A 16,726-nucleotide genomic window follows, 5' to 3' on the forward strand; every position below is an offset into this window, starting at 1 on the left:
AGTAGTGGCACATGCTTGTAATCACAGCATTTGGGAGGCTGAGGCAGGAGGATATTGAGTTTTAGATCAGCTTGAGATACATAATAGATTCCAGATTTTTTTAAAAATCCCCTTTCCTGTGTGTGTGTGTGTGTTACACGTGCGCTCGCTTGTGTGTGTGGGCACACGTGTGTAGGTATACTTGGAGGCCCATGGTTGACATCAGGAATCATCTTCAATTACTCGTCTACCTTTGTTGACCAGTGCCTGTTACTCAAATCCAGAGCTTACAGATATAACCAGTTAGGTTAGTCAGCTTGCTCTGGGGAGTCGGCCTTGTGAAGGTAGAATTATAACCATCCTGGATTCTGGAGATCAGAATTTTCACAAGCATTTCTTTGGAAGAACAGGCAGTGCTCTTAACCTCTAAGCCATTTCTCCAGCCCTTAGCTTTTATTGTTATAATAAGCCTTAATCAGCACTATAGCTGGGCAGGTATCTGCCTTCTAAGCTATTAGTATCTGTTTCCCCATTAATAACCCCAAATTAAAATTCACCATGTTAGCTGGGCAGTGGTGGCTCAGCTTTTAATCCCAGCACTTGGGAGGCAGAGGCAGACGGATTTCTGAGTTCGAGGCCAGCCTGGTCTACAGAGTGAGTTCCAGGACAGCCAGGGATACACAGAAAATCCCATATACTCCTTCTTTTACAGTTATGGCTATTGTATATGTTATGTGCCTTATGAAAGCTTTTGTTCTCTTCATGGTGTGTGTGTGTAAAACTTAATGTTTTTTTTTTTCTGGTTTCTAAATGGGCATAGGTGATGCCATGGAAAATGGAAAACCTGGTCCAGTGCAGGTTGTTTTGGTTCATAAAGAACAACATTCCTTTGAGCTAGAAGAGAGAGCCTTGGCCAGCATCCTCCTCCAAGACCATATCCGAGATCTTGATGTGGTGGTAGTATCAGTGGCTGGTGCTTTTCGAAAGGGCAAATCCTTCATTCTGGACTTTATGCTGCGATACTTATATTCTCAGGTAAGAAAGACTTAGTTAATTTTAAAGTAGAAAGTGAGAAAAATAAGGTCATGAATTATTCTTGATGTATAAAATCACATAAGATTTGATGAGGGGGCTGGGAGATGGCTCAGTGGCTAAAAGCACTGACTGCTCTTCCAGAGGTCCTGAGTTCAATTCCCAGCAACCACATGGTGGCTCACAGCCATCTGTAATGGGATGCCCTCTTCTGGTGTGCCTGAAGATAGCAACAGTGTACTCATATACATAAAATAAATAAATACATCTTTACAAAAAAATAAAGATCTGGTGAGTGGTTGGGGTATGTAGTATAGTGGTCCAGTGTTTGTCTATCATGTGTGAGGCCCTGTATTTTATTCCCAGTGCCTCTGAAAATGAAAGCAAAGATGTAACATAACATCCGATTTCTCCTCTAGAAGGAAGGTGGTCATTCAGACTGGTTGGGTGACCCAGAAGAACCACTGACAGGATTTTCGTGGCGAGGGGGCTCTGATCCAGAAACTACTGGGATTCAGATTTGGAGTGAAGTTTTCACTGTGAAGAAGCCATGTGGAAAAAAGGTAAGGATGTTAAGATAAAGAAAGAAGGAAGGGAAGAGAGAAAAGAAAAGAAAGAAAGGAAAGAAAAGATTTAGACATTATTACAGAATAACTAAATGAAAACTTGTGTTTCTTTTGTTTTCTTGAGATAGGAATTTTTTTGGTTTTGGATAAGTTTGCCAGGTTGGTCTGGAACTCGGTAGGTAACACTAGGCTGGCCTTGAGTCATCCTGAGATGGCACCTTCAGCTGCCTGTGTTCTGGGATCATAGGTATGGGGAGAGGAGATGGAGTCACATGATGAAGCCTGGGAAATCCGACTCTGGAGACCAGCATTAGGGTGCAGATCTCAGTTTATTGCCCAGCATATAAGCTTATATACAGTGTTTGAACCAATCCCAACCCCCTAATCCTTGTCCATTTGTATCTCACCACATCATCACTGGCCTCCAATGGAAGCCATGCCTGATGAGGTTACTCTGAAGGAGTGGGGGGAGTATCCTCACCTCTTAGGACTCCATGAAGACAGGGGAAGCAGCTGTGCCCTGGCCTCGGTTCTTCTTTGCTGTCTCACTGGTGTTCTGGGAGCAGTCTTAGATCTATGCCATGTGAGGCAGATCAGGACTCTTAGAGGAGTCCCAGGAGCCTGTGGTGCCTCGCTCTCCATCCTACTTTTTCCTTCACAAGGTTGACTTCCTCATCCCCCACACATAGGTGCACACTAACTTGCTTGTCACTAGATGAGAACTTTAACATACACTGTGTTAATCCAATCAAAAAATAAATTAGATTCTTTTAAATCCATGATAACTCCTATCTCCTAATGTAATTGCTGTTTTTTCCTGTTGAGTTATTTTGACAGTAGATCCTACAGTGTGCTTATTTAAACCCTTTACTAAGTGGAAAGCTTGATGCAGGGAGGTGTCGATATATATATATACATTTTATAATAAAAATTTTTGCTTTGTAAAGCTGACTACTCACTCAAACCTTCCTTCCATTTTTGAATTCCTTTAATAAAAAAGCCACTCTAATGTTAAACAAAAGTGTTGTAAAACAAAAGAAAGCAACTATTAGAGCTGTATATGCTATTTGTATGTCTTAGGTCACAACTTAGAGGCCAGCTTGAGCTTCTTAAAATGTACATAAAAGAGCTTGGCAAGGTGACTTGTGCCTGTAATCTCTGTATTCAAGAGGTTGAAGCAGAGAGATTGGCACACATTTGAGGCCAGCATGGGCTATAAAATGTGGGACCCTGTTTCAAAGACGACAACAGAAAAAGTGGTTTGGCAGTTTACTGTGTTAGTCTGTGACCTGAGACCATTTCCATCAATGTTGAGTCCACATGTAGTTTCTGCTTCTCAGAGAGCTTCCAGTGAGTCCTCTTGTTTCCTCTTTAGTCTCATTTTCTAGTTAGCAGACACATGTGATTGTAAGCTTTTGTTTAATTGGATCTCATGCTGATGGTTCAGGATTTATCCTGTACAAGTGTCTGATTCGGGGTTTTTAGAATAAACATAAAACTGATAAAACAGGTATCATCACCATCTGACTGTAAAACATTTTATTTCCTTGAAAGAGGCCTTCTTCCAGCTCCTAGTCTGCTAATCCACTCTCGCCTGAGCTGTCCGGAGCTGCGGCCTGCTTGGAGAACGTGCTGTGCTTGCACCTCACCTTCCTTTCTCTCCCTTTTTTTTCTGCCATCTTCTCCTTTTCCCTGCCTTCTTGTCTTTTTTTGGTATTGGGGATAGAACCTAGTGTGTTCTATCTCTCAGTTACATCTCCTCATGAAGCTGTCTGTTTATGTTATATAAGTGAAATGATATGTGTTTTTTGGATCTGGCCTCTATTCAGCCTAATTCTCTTATAGCATCCATCAGTCCTTTACTCTCTTCCATGACTGAACAATATTCCACTGTATAAGAATACTATACTTTCTTTAATACATCAGTTGTGACTGTTTGGACTGTGTATATCTTTGGTGTATTATAAATAATGCTGTCTGTACATGCCTGCAATCTTAGTACTTGGGGAGCTGAGACATGAGTCTCTGGCTGGCTTAACATCCTGTCTAAACTAGCCTCTTCCACCAAACAAAAACCCAGGGCTAGAGAAGTAGGTCAGTGGCTCAAGAGCATTTGTTGTTGCTGCTCTTTTAGAGGCCCTGGGTCCTTTTTTTTTTTTTTTTTTTTAAAGATTTATTTATTATTATATCTAAGTACACTGTAGCTGTCTTCAAATGCACCAGAAGAGGGAGTCAGGTCTCATTACAGATGGTTGTGAGCCACCGTGTGGTTGCTGGGATTTGAACTCAGGATCTTCGGAAGGGCAGTTGGTGCTCTTAACCACTGAGCCATCTCTCCAGCCCTGGACCTGGGTCCTCTTAAACACTCATACCACAAAATACTCATGTGGTGATAATTTTGGAGTTTTGGTTCTTTGAAAAACAGAAATATTACCAGAATGTGTTTTCCTTTTGATTCCAGGTGTGCAAATATGGGGCTTCTTTGGCTCTGATTTGCCTCATACTCTAGCAGAAGCATGATTTTGCCAGCTGCAGATAGTTTTTGCCATTCTGTGATATTTGGAGTCCTGGGGACTTTTCGGAGGGTATGTAAATGTTGTTGGGTTGTTGGTTGGTTGCTGTTGGTTGAGATTTGTTAAGTAGTTATGCCCAAAGAAGAAACAACAGGAAGACTTTAGATATCCTGACAGTGAAGATCAAACTTGTCCCAAGGAACTTGATGCCCTTAATCAGCAGGAAGTCGTCTGGTGACACTTTCTGACCTCTGACTTTACTCAGGGATCTCTCTTCTTTCCTCTCGGCTCTGTTTTCTCTCTTATGTAGGGTTAAGAGGTTGTAAGGTTAGAAGAGAAAGAGTGGCGAAGGGTGGAAGATAGAAAAATCCACAAAGTAGCCAAATAACAACTACACACTCATATACACAAAAATAAAATAAACACATCTAGAAAATTATTAAAAATACTACCCACCATAAACATCTATGTACAAGCTTTTCTAAGATCGGAGGTCTCTTGTATATATCCATGTTTACTTTTCCTGTCTGTGACAGATACTTGAGATACACGACTTAAGGGAGGAAAGATTTATTTCAGTCACAGCTCCAGAAATTTCAGTCCTTGGTGTTTATTACTGAGGGCTAGAGACCAATCTGTACATGACAGGAATCGTGATTATGCAGGGTTGACTGTCATGATGGGAAGCTCAGGGTGGGACAGATTAACTCACTGCAGTTGACAGGAAGCTAGAGACAGGAGGGGCCAAGGCGAGCATATGCCTCAGAGTTATGTCCTGGACCACCTACTTCCTCATTCTTTACGAGCTCATCAGTGGGTCACCATTGGTGAGACGAATGAATACCCTCACAGTGAGTTACCTCAGTTAGACTCAGGAGCTGAGGAACAAGTCTTCAACAAAAGAACTTCTTGGGGAAAATGCTAAATGTGTTTCTGTGTCACCTGGCAACTCTGACTGCCTTTAATTAATTAATTAATTAATTTTTGGTTTTTCAAGACAGGGTTTCTCTGTGTAGCCCTGGCTGTCCTGGAACTCACTCTGTAGACCAGAAATCCACCTGCCTCTGCCTCCCAAGTGCTGGGATTAAAGGCGTGTGCCACCATGCCTGGCAAGATTATATTTCTAAATCAAAGCTGGTCTCCAATTTGATATCTTAGCCTCCTGAGTTCAATATGCATGGCTTATTTGTTCTATTTATGTGTATTAACTTATTTGATGGCTTGTACATACCTCTGAATAGTCCCCATTCCCTGTTTGAGACATCTTGGGGTGTGTGTCTGTGTATATTTTGTGTTGGTGCATATGTGTTTGTGTGTTTGTGTAGTGTGTGGTCAGAGCATTAGCCTTTGGTGTCATCGTTAGGAATGCTATTTATCTCTTTTGAGACAGTGTCTCATTGGCTTGGCGTTTACCAGTTAAGCTAGACTGTTGGCCGTGAGCTGTAGGGGTTGGCTCTTCTGCCTTTGCTTCTCCAGAGTTGGGATTACAGGTGTACACCATGAAGTTTTAGGATTTTCACATGGGTTGTGGGGACTCAAATTCAGGTCTTCATGCTGTGAGGCAAGCCTTTTACTGGCTGAACCATCTCCTCTCCAATTCCATTGTGTGTGTGCAACTTAGTAGTTATGAAATGGTAAGTCCTTGTGGTTTTGATTTTCATTTGTATTTTACTAGTGATGAATAGTATTGAATTTTTTTTTTCCAGATACTTAAGAGCCATTTAGACTTCTTTGGAGAAATGTCTATTGAAATCAAACCCAAAGTTTACAATAATTTTTATTTTATGTATATTGGTATTTTGCCTATGTATAAATCTGTAACACATATGTAACTGGTATCTGTGAATATATAATTGATATATGTGAAGGTCAGAAGAGGGCATTGGATCCTCTGGAACTGGAGTTACAGATGGTTATAAACTGCCATGTGGGTGCTTGGAATTGAACCTAGGTCCTCTGGAAGAGTAGTAAGCGCTCTTAACCACTGAACTGTCTCTTTAGTTCCTGACTTATCTTTGTAAATTAGCTTACAAAGTAGCAGGTTTCATTATGATTTCTCATACATACTTAAGTTTTAGTTGACTCTATCTCACCTCCTCCATTTTGTCCCCATTCCCATTTAAATATTTTCAGTTCCCAGTGTCCTTTCTTCCACTTTCAAATCATGTGCCTTCTACTACTCCCACTTTTCTTAAAGCTTCCCAGGGATGGACAATAGGGGGAGGGGCTACCTGGGAGAAGAACTGAGAGGAAAGGTGGGGGCTGACATCAGGATGTACAGTGAATAAATAAATAAGTTAATGAAAAGTAAAAGGAAGAAAAAGCTTCCCTTCCCTCTCTTGTGGGCCCTTTTCTAGGTTTTGGCCTCTACATATTCATCCACATAAATGGTGCATATATAAAAAATGAGAAGATGGGATCTGCATGTGAAAGAAAACATGGTGTTTGTCTTTCTGAGTTTGTGTCACCAATGTTAATATACTATTTTTCATTCCCACCCACTTTTTTGGGAATTTCATTTTTGTTTACATTTACCACATTTTAAAAAATCTAGGGTGAGTTCATTTTCTTTTCTTTTCTTCTTTCTTTCTTTCTTTCTTTCTTTCTTTCTTTCTTTCTTTCTTTCTTTTTTTTTTCCCCCCTGAGACAGGGTTTCTCTGTGTAGCCCTGGCTGTCCTGGAACTCACTTTGTAGACCAGGCTGGCCTCAAACTCAGAAATCCACCTGCCTCTGCCTCCTGAGTGCTGGGATTAAGAGTTCATTTTCTTATTGTGAATAGAAAAGCAGTGAACACAGATGAGCAATGAGCATACCTGTGGTAGCATATGGAGTCCTTGGTATGCATATGGTGGTATAGTGGGATCATACAGGAAATCTATTTTTAATTTTTAAGCTACTGATTTCTGTAGTGACTATTGTAGTTTACATTCTCAATAAATAAATGTTTCATAACTTAATTAAAAATGAAATGCCTGGTGGATAGTGAGGTAAGTGGCTGGCTATGACATTGATGTTTTCCTTTGGTGGCATAATTTTATCCTTTATGTTGTTCCATATGCTTGTGTTTTGTAGCATCTCACCAGGTCAGAGCACATAGCCACTAGTGAAGTGCTCTTACCAAAGCAGGAACTGAATTGCTTGTTCTGATAGAACCTACAAGCAGTGTTGGGTGACTCATGTAAATGTTACTTTCAGTTTTTCTTTCTGATTTTTTGAGACAGGGTCTCATTCTATAGCCTATCCTGGACTATTCCTTATGTATTCCGGGCTGATCTTGAACATACGGTTATCTTCTTTCCTCAGCTTCTCGAGTGCTGGGACTACAGGATTACTGTATACTGTAGGGATAAACTCTTGTGCATTGTATAAAAGTATCACCTGTCAATAAAGAGATGAATAGCCTATATAGCAAGGCAGGATACAGTAGAAGGTAGGACATCTGACATAGAGGAATTCTGGTATGGAGTTGTGCAGGAGATTCACCACCCAGACTTGGAGGAAGTCAGATGTATGAAACTGAGGAGAGATAACCAGCCACATGGCAGACATAGAATAGTATAAATGGGCTAATTGAGTTATGAACTAGTTGGGGAACAAGCCTAGCTTAAGGCCTAGGCATTAATTTATAAATAAACAAGCCTCTGTGGCAGTGTTTGGGAACTGGGGTGGATACAGAAAGCCTAAATGGTTACTGTGTACTTTTCTCTTTGCAGTCTCCTCCTTTTCATTTTCACCTTTTGTTTTTCTTTTTCTTTAAGGTTGCAGTTATTCTGATGGATACCCAGGGGGCCTTTGACAGCCAGTCCACTGTGAAGGATTGTGCTACCATTTTTGCTCTAAGCACTATGACTAGTTCTGTTCAGGTAAGATTCCCCTCTGTCCCTTTCCTTTGTCTGCTTCCCACTTCTCCCCTTCCCCCCTTTCCCTATTTCTTCCCTTTCTCCCTTCTTCTAGGGATTGAACCTAGGATTTTGAAAATGCAAGGCAACTATTCTACAGTGAGCTCTGTAGTCTGTCAATTATTTTCTGCTAATGCAATTTTTGTGGTTGTATTTAAGTGGTTTTATTTTTTACTTAATTTGGGTTTTCAAGACAGGGCTAGCCCTGGCTGTCCTAGAATTTACTCTGTAGACCAACCAGCTGACCTTGAATTCACAGAGGTCTGCCTGCTTCTGCGTCCTGAGTGCTGGGATTAAAGGCATGTGCCGCCGCCGCCACCTGGCTATGAGTGATCTTTTTAGACTGTGTTTCAGTTTGCTTTTCTGTGGCTGTGATAAACCATTCTGACTCAAGTGAACTTGGGGAAGATAAGGTTTATTTGGCTTACACTTCAGGTCATGATCCTTTATGGAAGGAAGTCAGGGCAGGAACTCAAGATAGGAATTTGGAGCTCTGGAGTCAGGAACCATGGAAGAGTGGTGCTGACTGACTGTCTCCTGCTCCTGCTTAGCTACTGTATATAGTTTACACACACACACACACACACACACTCAGATTAGGATTCCTACATACACTTGCCTGCTTCTTTCTGAAGCCACACTAAGTATAATAAAATTAACCTTAATAGCAAATTCACAGGGCAAAGAAGACATGAAATAGTATGACAGTACAAAGAACTACATATATGTTTATATATAGTTTTTTATTTCAGGCCTACCTGCCTAGGAATGCTGCCACTTACAGTGGGCTAGACCCTCCCATATCAGTCAACAAGCAAGAAACCCTCTTTCTGGTTCAGTGGTTAAGAGCACTGACTGCTGCTCTAGAGGACCTGGGATTAATTTCCAGCACCTGCAGGACAGCTCACATCTGTCTGTTACTACAGTTCAGGAGATCCATGGTACCAAGCCTGCATGTGGTACACATACCTGTGCCCATGTACCCACCCATACACATAAATAAAATAAATAAATCTTTAAGAAACATTTTTTTCAGTTACAGGCATAGGACAATTGAAGAATTATTCAGTTGAGGCTTCTGATTTCCCAGGTGTCTTCAGGGTTATGTCAAGTTGTCAATAAAATTTAATTAGCATAAACTATATGCATAACTTAAGCTCTTAGAAGCACAAAAATAATTATTATTTTCTACTTATTTAATTATATACAAAATATTTTAAGAAAATCTCAAACCTCTTAAAGTATTTTAAACTATAAAGAAGGAATTTTGTGATTTTAGCCTTATATTTTAATTTTTTCCAAAAGACAGATAATACTGCTCTCTCTCTTTTCATTTGGGAAGCTCCGTCCAGTGTTATTTGGAACTTGTTTGAAGTAAGACAGAGTGTTATCAATCTTGATTTTGTTTTCCAGATTTACAATTTGTCCCAGAATATTCAGGAAGATGATCTTCAGCAGCTACAGGTAACAAGAAATGGTAATGGGACTAGTGGGTAAATGATAAAATATTGTGTGTTTTCTATCATGTATGGAATCTAGACATTAAGAGGGTGTGTCTGAGTGCAGGAAGGAGACCAGAGAGGAGGAGGGATAGGATGAAAAGGCTGTGGCTGGGTGGGTGCTGGGAAGAGAGGCCTGGTCACTGAAGTACCTGCTGTGCAAGCACATGAAAACTTGAGTTTGAATCTGTAGCACTCACGTAAACAACCAGGTGTAGTAGTGCATGCCTTTTACCACAGCACTCAAGAGGGAGAGGCAGGTGGATCTGTTTAAGTTTGAGGCCAGGCTGGTCTACATAGTGAGTTTCAGTATGGTGGCTGCTAACCCCAGTGATGGAGAGGTAGAAATAGGTTATCTGAAGCTCAATGGCCAGTAGTCTAGGAAACTGCTTAGCTTAGGTTCAGTGAGACACTGTCTCATAAACTAAGGTTGAAAGGTATAGAAGAAATCCAGTAGTAACCTCTGGTTTCACATACACATGTGTATATATACACTAACATGTACATTTACATGTACATGCAATATACACGTCACACAAACAACAGCAACACAGCACAGACGTACACATAAAAATAGAAGAAATAAAAGCAAACAGTGGTACATAATGTATGCTCCTGATTTTGTTTTTTGAGACAGGGTCTCTGTGAGTCCTGGACCAACCAGCCAAGGCTTCTGGGGGTTGAGTTTGGGTTGGGTTCCCAGGCTTCTGTGCTGAAAGCTTTTACCTAGTGAAGGATTTTCTTAGCCTCAAGGCTAGATGTTTGTTGTTATCAACTATGCATACATACTACTCTTGCATTCATTTCTCTGGTAGAGGGCAGAGACCTTGGGACAGACTTCCAAACATTTCTTTAGTTGATAGTCCCACTTCCTTACCCCTCTTTGGAGGAACTCCGCTTTTCATTTCTTAGTTGTTTAAAGATTCTATTGAGAGAATATTTTACTTCTTGGGCCTCTGTTTTCTCCCATTTGTTAACAGGGCAGAAAAAGTCAGACCTGGACACTTGCCATCTGTTTCTTTTCATGCAGACATTTGAGTTGGGCAGCTACTTACAATGGTGGCAGGACTTTTGCCGTTGGAGATAACAGAATGCACCAAATGGGAATGTTTCTGCACACTGGTCTAAGTGCTCATAGTGACTAAAAAATGCACTACGCCCAGCCAAGTGAATATTTAAAAAATTTAAGATTTATTTCATGTGCATGAATATTTCAACTGAACGTGTAAATGTGCCTGGTGTTGGATCCCCTGGAACTGGAATTTGTGGACCTCCATGTGGGTGCTAGGAATCGAACCCTGGTCCTTTGGAAAAACAAGTGCTTTTAACCTCTGAACCATCTCACTAGCTCCCAAATATTTGCAAAAGAAACCTTAAACTTATTTTTTTTTTTTTTGGTTTTTCGAGACAGGGTTTCTCTGTGTAGCCCTGGCTGTCCTGGCACTCACTTTGTAGACCAGGCTGGCCTCGAACTCAGAAATCCGCTGCTTGTGGACGTTGTACATCGTGGTGCGGAGCCTAGTGCGCACCACGATGTACAACGTCCACAAGCAGAGAAACCTTAAACTTATTTTTTTTTTTTTTTTTTTTTTTTTTTTTTTTGAGATATCTTGCTATATTGCTTTAGCATGCCCTTGCCCCCTTTGAAAAGATTAGCAGAAAATATTACAGTAATAACTGTAATTAACCTTGAATATGCACTTATACAGTGTTGTAATTCTGTTCTGCTCTGTCACAATAGACACTGATGTTTTTGATTCGAGATTGGAGTTTCCCTTATGAATATAACTATGGACTGCAAGGAGGAATGGCATTTTTGGATAAGCGTTTACATGTAAGTAGGAAATCTGAATGGATTTCTAAAGGTAGTAACTTTCTCATTTGCTTTTGAATATTGTTTTTAAAGCATATGATTGAAAATGATACTCTGTTACATTTTTATGAATATTAGCATAAACCTGTATAATTTTTTGTTTAAAAATTTTAAAATTACAAGTATTATTTGTGTGTGTGCTAGAGAAAGAGAGGAGAGTGCTTCAGTACTTATGTGAAAGTCAGAGAACAACATATGGAAGTTAGGTCTCTCTTCACCATGTGGGTCTCAGGGATTACACTCAGGTTGGCAGACTTGATGGCAAGTACCTTTTACCTGCTTAGCAGAAAGATGGCTATCTTTCTGGTCCTAGTATAAGTTTTTTTCATGGTAAAGTTGAAGAGCCAGGGTATATAATATATAGGCACTGTGGAGAGGAACTCTGAGCAAAAGGCCTTTATAATTATAATTTCCAGTTATTTTGAATCATTCTATATGTGCCTTTAGAATATCATATTTAGAATTGTAGTTCTGTTCTTACTCAGTATTATTTGCTTTGGCATATATATAAACAAGTCTAGCCTGTTCCCTAAAACAGAAGACCTTTGTCAGTCAATGCTAGCTTATTGGATCCTCCTGGCCAACAAGCTTTCTATTCTTCTTACATGTTGCACAATACCTTTGACAACCAAGTCTTTAGTTTCTACTCTCTGTTAGCTATGGGAGCCTCGAGCACATTCATACACTTACTACTTTTTGGGGGTCTGGCTTTTCCCATTTGTCACTCTGATCTGTCATTTGGGAAGTCTTCTTTCTTCTGTCTTTATGCTAGTGGCTGCTGGTGAAGAATACCAAATTGTCTTTGGCTTGTAAACTTGACTTTCCTTGGCAGGTGAAGGAACATCAACATGAAGAAATTCAGAATGTGAGAAATCATATTCACTCATGTTTCTCCGATGTCACCTGTTTTCTCTTACCACATCCAGGGCTCCAGGTGGCCACAAGCCCCAACTTTGATGGGAAATTGAAAGGTATGTTACAGACATTGCTAGTGTACATGTGATTTCATCTTTGGAATCCCACAGTTTGCAGTGAGAGTCAGTTATGAATCGAATGGATGTTTCTGAGAATGAATATGGTCTCATAGAAAGAATAGTATTAGTATAGTTCAGATTTCCCTCCTGATTACGATGACCATCAGAAGCACTTTGCCTGTTTCACTAACTGAAAATGAAGTAATGTTCTTCAGGGCTCTTTCTTTCTTTTTTCTTTTTGAGACAGGGTTTCTCTGTGTAGCTCTGGCTGTCCTGGAACTCACTTTGTAGACCATGCTGGCCTCAAACTCAGAGATCTGCCTGCCTCTGCCTCCTGAGTGCTGGGATTAAAGGCGTGCGCCACCACGCCTGGCTAGGGCTCTTTCTAAGAAACAGCTTTTGCTTTATAAGAGATCAGAGTGCTAAATGAAGGAAGACTAAAACATAAGACAGTCAATATTTTTCAAGTAAAAATATCTTCCTGAGGAAAAGTACCATGATACACAGCCAAATACTGTTTCAACTCCTTTGTGCTTTTACCAAAACCTGATGCTGGGTCATTAGCTAACGTCAAGAATTGCTGGGTCAATGCTAGGTTAGAGAATCCAAGTTGGGATGCTTGGGTACCATTATCTTATTTTTGTTCCTTATTCCTGGAGGCCCTGAGTCACCTAATGGCTGGCCCACAGTTTATACTTGTTAAGCAGTTTGTTTATAGGCTGATCTGAGTCTCTTAATTTTCCCTAAAACACTGTAATAGTAGCTGTTAGCTTTGCAGTCCAGTTGGGTTTCCAGTGTTATACAAAATGCTTTATTACTAAGCTCACAGTGATTCCATGAAGTTACATCATTTCATTTCAGCTTCAGGAAGCTGGCAAAAATGAGAAAAGTTAAGCAACTCACTCAAAGTGCTCAGCTGAAAGCAGTGGGACAGAGGTGAACACCTTAAAGCCTACACCGTGGAAATAGACGTTCATTGTTGTTTGGAGGAAGTCTTTAGAGAATATGTACATGTTGAGTTACCAGGGCAACTTGTCCTTTAAGAATAGCCTCAGTAAATATATAATAAATATATAATAAAATAAATAATAAATATATAATTTTCATTTTATTTGATTTAGTTGATCTAAGAAAAGAAATATATTTGTCTAAGTCAATGTGTACAGATATGAAGCTGAGATGGCTCAGTAGCTAAGAGTGCTCTTGGGTTCTATTTCCAGCACCCACATTAAATGGTTCACAACTGTAACTGTAACTGTAGTTTCAGGGAATATGATGCCCTCTTCTGGCCTTCCTGGGTACTGCATGAACATAATGCACTTGTGTATGTGCTGCGACACACAAAACTGAAATGGACACTTAGCCTTTTTTTTTTTTTTTTTTTTTTTTTTTGTTTATTTTTTTTTGTATGAGTGTCTTGCCTGCTTGTATGAATATATAGGATGTATGTGTCTTATGCCTGCAGAGCTCAGAAAAGTGTGCTGGATTCCCTGGAATTGGAGTTATTTATTGTGAGCCTCATGTAGATGCTGAGACCTGAACCTGGGTCTTTTGCAAGGGCAACAAGTATGCTTAACTGTTGAGCCATTTTCTCTTTTTTTCTTCTTCAAAGATTTATTTCTATTTTTATTCAATGTGTATGGTGTTTTGCCAGTTTATATGCCTGTGAACCATATATGTGCAGAGGCCAGAAAGAGGGTGTCTGAGCCTTTGGAATTGGAATTACAGGTATTTTTGAGCCATTATGTAGTTGCTGGAAATCAAGCCAGAATTTTCTGGAAGAGCAGTGCTCTTATCTGCTGAGCCACTTACTCCACCCCTAACCTCTATCAATAAATCTTTTAAAAAGATTTACAGGCCAGCTGGTCTAAGTGCCTTGAATCAAACTAAATTTGAAAGCTGTAACCTTTACTGTCTGTTTGACACTTGTGTGATGTGTTAAGTGATTGGCAGCTTTCCTAAAGGGGATACTGTGAGATCTTGTTACTCAGTGGTTGAGATATTCAAGAGCAAGGCCTGGGTTTGGTAGAGATATCTGCTTAGGTAAACAGTGGAGGTAGAACCTGTTACCTAAAAAAACTGGGAGAAAATTTTTTAGAGATAAGTAGGGAGAAAAAGTTAAGGAAGTTAAGTGCACTCATGTGCATGTATGTGCACATGTGTATATGTGTGTGTGTGTGCACATGTGTATATGTGTGTGTGTAATGATATAGATTCCTTCTTCCTTTTTTTTTTTTTTTTTTGGGAGGGGTAGGATCTCTAGCCCAGGCTGGCCTCAAACTCACTTGGTAGCCGAGGGTAACTTTGAACTTATCTTCCTGCCTCTACTTCCTGACTGCTGGGATTAAGGTATTCATCCGCATCTGTATGCCTGGCTAGTAATGTTCTCTCAGGGTTATGACACTTCATTTTAGCTGTATTTTTTACCAAATCTAAACTGTTGGATTTTTGATTGTTTTGAGTTAAGGCCTTGCTATTTAGCATTGCTTACCTGGGAGTTGATATGTAGTCCAGGCTGGCTCTGAACTTGGAGCAGTTCTCCTGTTTTCACTTTCTAAATGCTGGGACTATGGACGTATTCCACCACCCCCAGCTTTGATATTTTTCAATAGGTGAGCTTAGGGGGATGGGTCAGTGACTTTTCATGTCATGCCCTGGTTTCATGGGGAGCTCAGGTTTACCAGGAATAAGTATAGAAAAATGTCAGTATTTCCCATCTTCATGCATTTTGATATTTCAGAGCCTTCTATTTTGACACTCAGTTCATCTTAGCATTTTTATTTAGAAAGTAGGCAGTTTTTAAAGGTTTGTGTCTGTGACCTGAAGTTGTATGTTACTGGGACTCATGTTGTTTGCATTTCTGTGGTTGTCTTTAGTGAGTCACTACAAGCTGGGCAGCTTAAGACAGTAGAGATTTATTCCTTTACAGTTCAGGAGACCAGAAGTTTGAAGTAGTGGCTGGTTTCCTTCAGGGGCTCTGAGGAGAGCCTATCCCGTGCCTCGCTCCTGGCCCTGGGAGGTGATGGCAATCCTTGGCATTCATTGGCAGTTTCTGTGTTGTCACCTGGCTGTCCTCTCTCTCTCTTTTTCCTACCAGCCCATCGTTCTGAATTTAAGACCTCCTCAGCTATTATAAATTCTCCTGTTTAGTGAATCAGATTTTTTGGGGGGCACCTTTCAAGTAAGGTCATATGATGTATGTTTGGGGAGGCAGCACAGTTTTGCTGATGGTTTATTAACTAAATGTTAAGTGTGTTGTTTATATTTATAAGACAGGGAGGAAATTTAAGGTAAGCAATTTCCAGTCTCATGACTAGGAATCATTTGCTTCCCTCATTCAAGATAGAACAATATATATATTTTTTAATTAATTATTTTTTAGTCTTAGCTGGCCTCTGGAATTCACTATGTAGATCAGGCTGGCTGTGAACTCAGAGATGCTGACCTCTGTTTCTGGAATGGCAGGATTGAAGGTATATACCACCATGACCAAGATAGAACTGTAAGATACAATTACAGGGGTTAAGTCATGCTCTTTTTAAATATGAAAAGGCAAGTCCAGAAGGACTAGGGATATGTAGCTCAATTATAGAGGCTTCCCTAACATATCTGAATCTCTAAGTGTGATCTTCAGCATTGAGCAAAAACCAAAAAGCAACCAAACACCAAACTCAAGTTCAAACCCAGACTTAGACCCTAATCTCCAAACTCCAAAACCCAAATTATTGAAAATATGTAAACCGGTCAGAAAAGCACAAATATATTAGTATGTTATCGGTTTATTGTTTTTTTGTTTTGTTTTGGCGTTGGCTTTTGGTTTTTGTTTTTTCAAGACAACATTTCCCTGTGTGACCCTGGGTGTCCTGGAACTCAATTCTGTAGACCAGGCTGGTGTCAAACTCACAGAGACCCACATACCAGGGCCTGGGTTTGGTAGTCGAGGTCAGAAGACAGGTTTGTGGAGGTGAGTCTCTTCTACACTTTAGTGGGATCCAGGTCAGTAGACTTGCATAGCCAAACCTCTTTTACCCACTGAGGTATATTATACCTACTTCTTTTTGGAGCCAGTGTCTTGCTGTGTATGGCCTATAATTCATTATAATAGCCCATACTGACCTTGAACTCAGTCCTTCTGCCTTAGCCTCTCAAGTGCTGGATTTTCAGCATGCACCTTCATGCATGGCTTTATTGAGTTTCAGTGAAGAATAAATTCTAAGTTGAAAAAAGTAGATGATTTGTAAATACTTAGCTAGGACTAGCTTGTGAGTCACACAGGTTTTTTAAAAATTTTGGAGGGCTGGTGAGATGGCTCAGTGGGTAAGAGCACCCGACTGCTCTTCCGAAGGTCCAGAGTTCAAATCCCAGCAACCACATGGTGGCTCACAACCATC

The 16,726-nt window shown here is 40.2% G+C and overlaps 1 protein-coding gene across 1 annotated transcript in view; it reads left to right on the forward strand.

The window, feature by feature from the left end:
* The window catches only part of Atl3 (atlastin GTPase 3), a 42,897-nt gene that overhangs the window by 13,634 nt on the left and 12,537 nt on the right, over positions 1 to 16,726 (forward strand). Inside the window, exons 2-8 of the mRNA XM_029472843.1 lie at positions 800 to 1,014; positions 1,431 to 1,574; positions 7,849 to 7,953; positions 9,403 to 9,482; positions 10,519 to 10,564; positions 11,230 to 11,322; positions 12,194 to 12,332. Coding sequence (XP_029328703.1) covers positions 800 to 1,014; positions 1,431 to 1,574; positions 7,849 to 7,953; positions 9,403 to 9,482; positions 10,519 to 10,564; positions 11,230 to 11,322; positions 12,194 to 12,332 — 822 coding nt within the window. The remainder of the gene's footprint in view (positions 1 to 799; positions 1,015 to 1,430; positions 1,575 to 7,848; positions 7,954 to 9,402; positions 9,483 to 10,518; positions 10,565 to 11,229; positions 11,323 to 12,193; positions 12,333 to 16,726) is intronic.

This window comes from Mus caroli, chromosome 19 (genome assembly GCF_900094665.2).
Source record: "Mus caroli chromosome 19, CAROLI_EIJ_v1.1, whole genome shotgun sequence".
Taxonomy (NCBI): domain Eukaryota; kingdom Metazoa; phylum Chordata; class Mammalia; order Rodentia; family Muridae; genus Mus; species Mus caroli.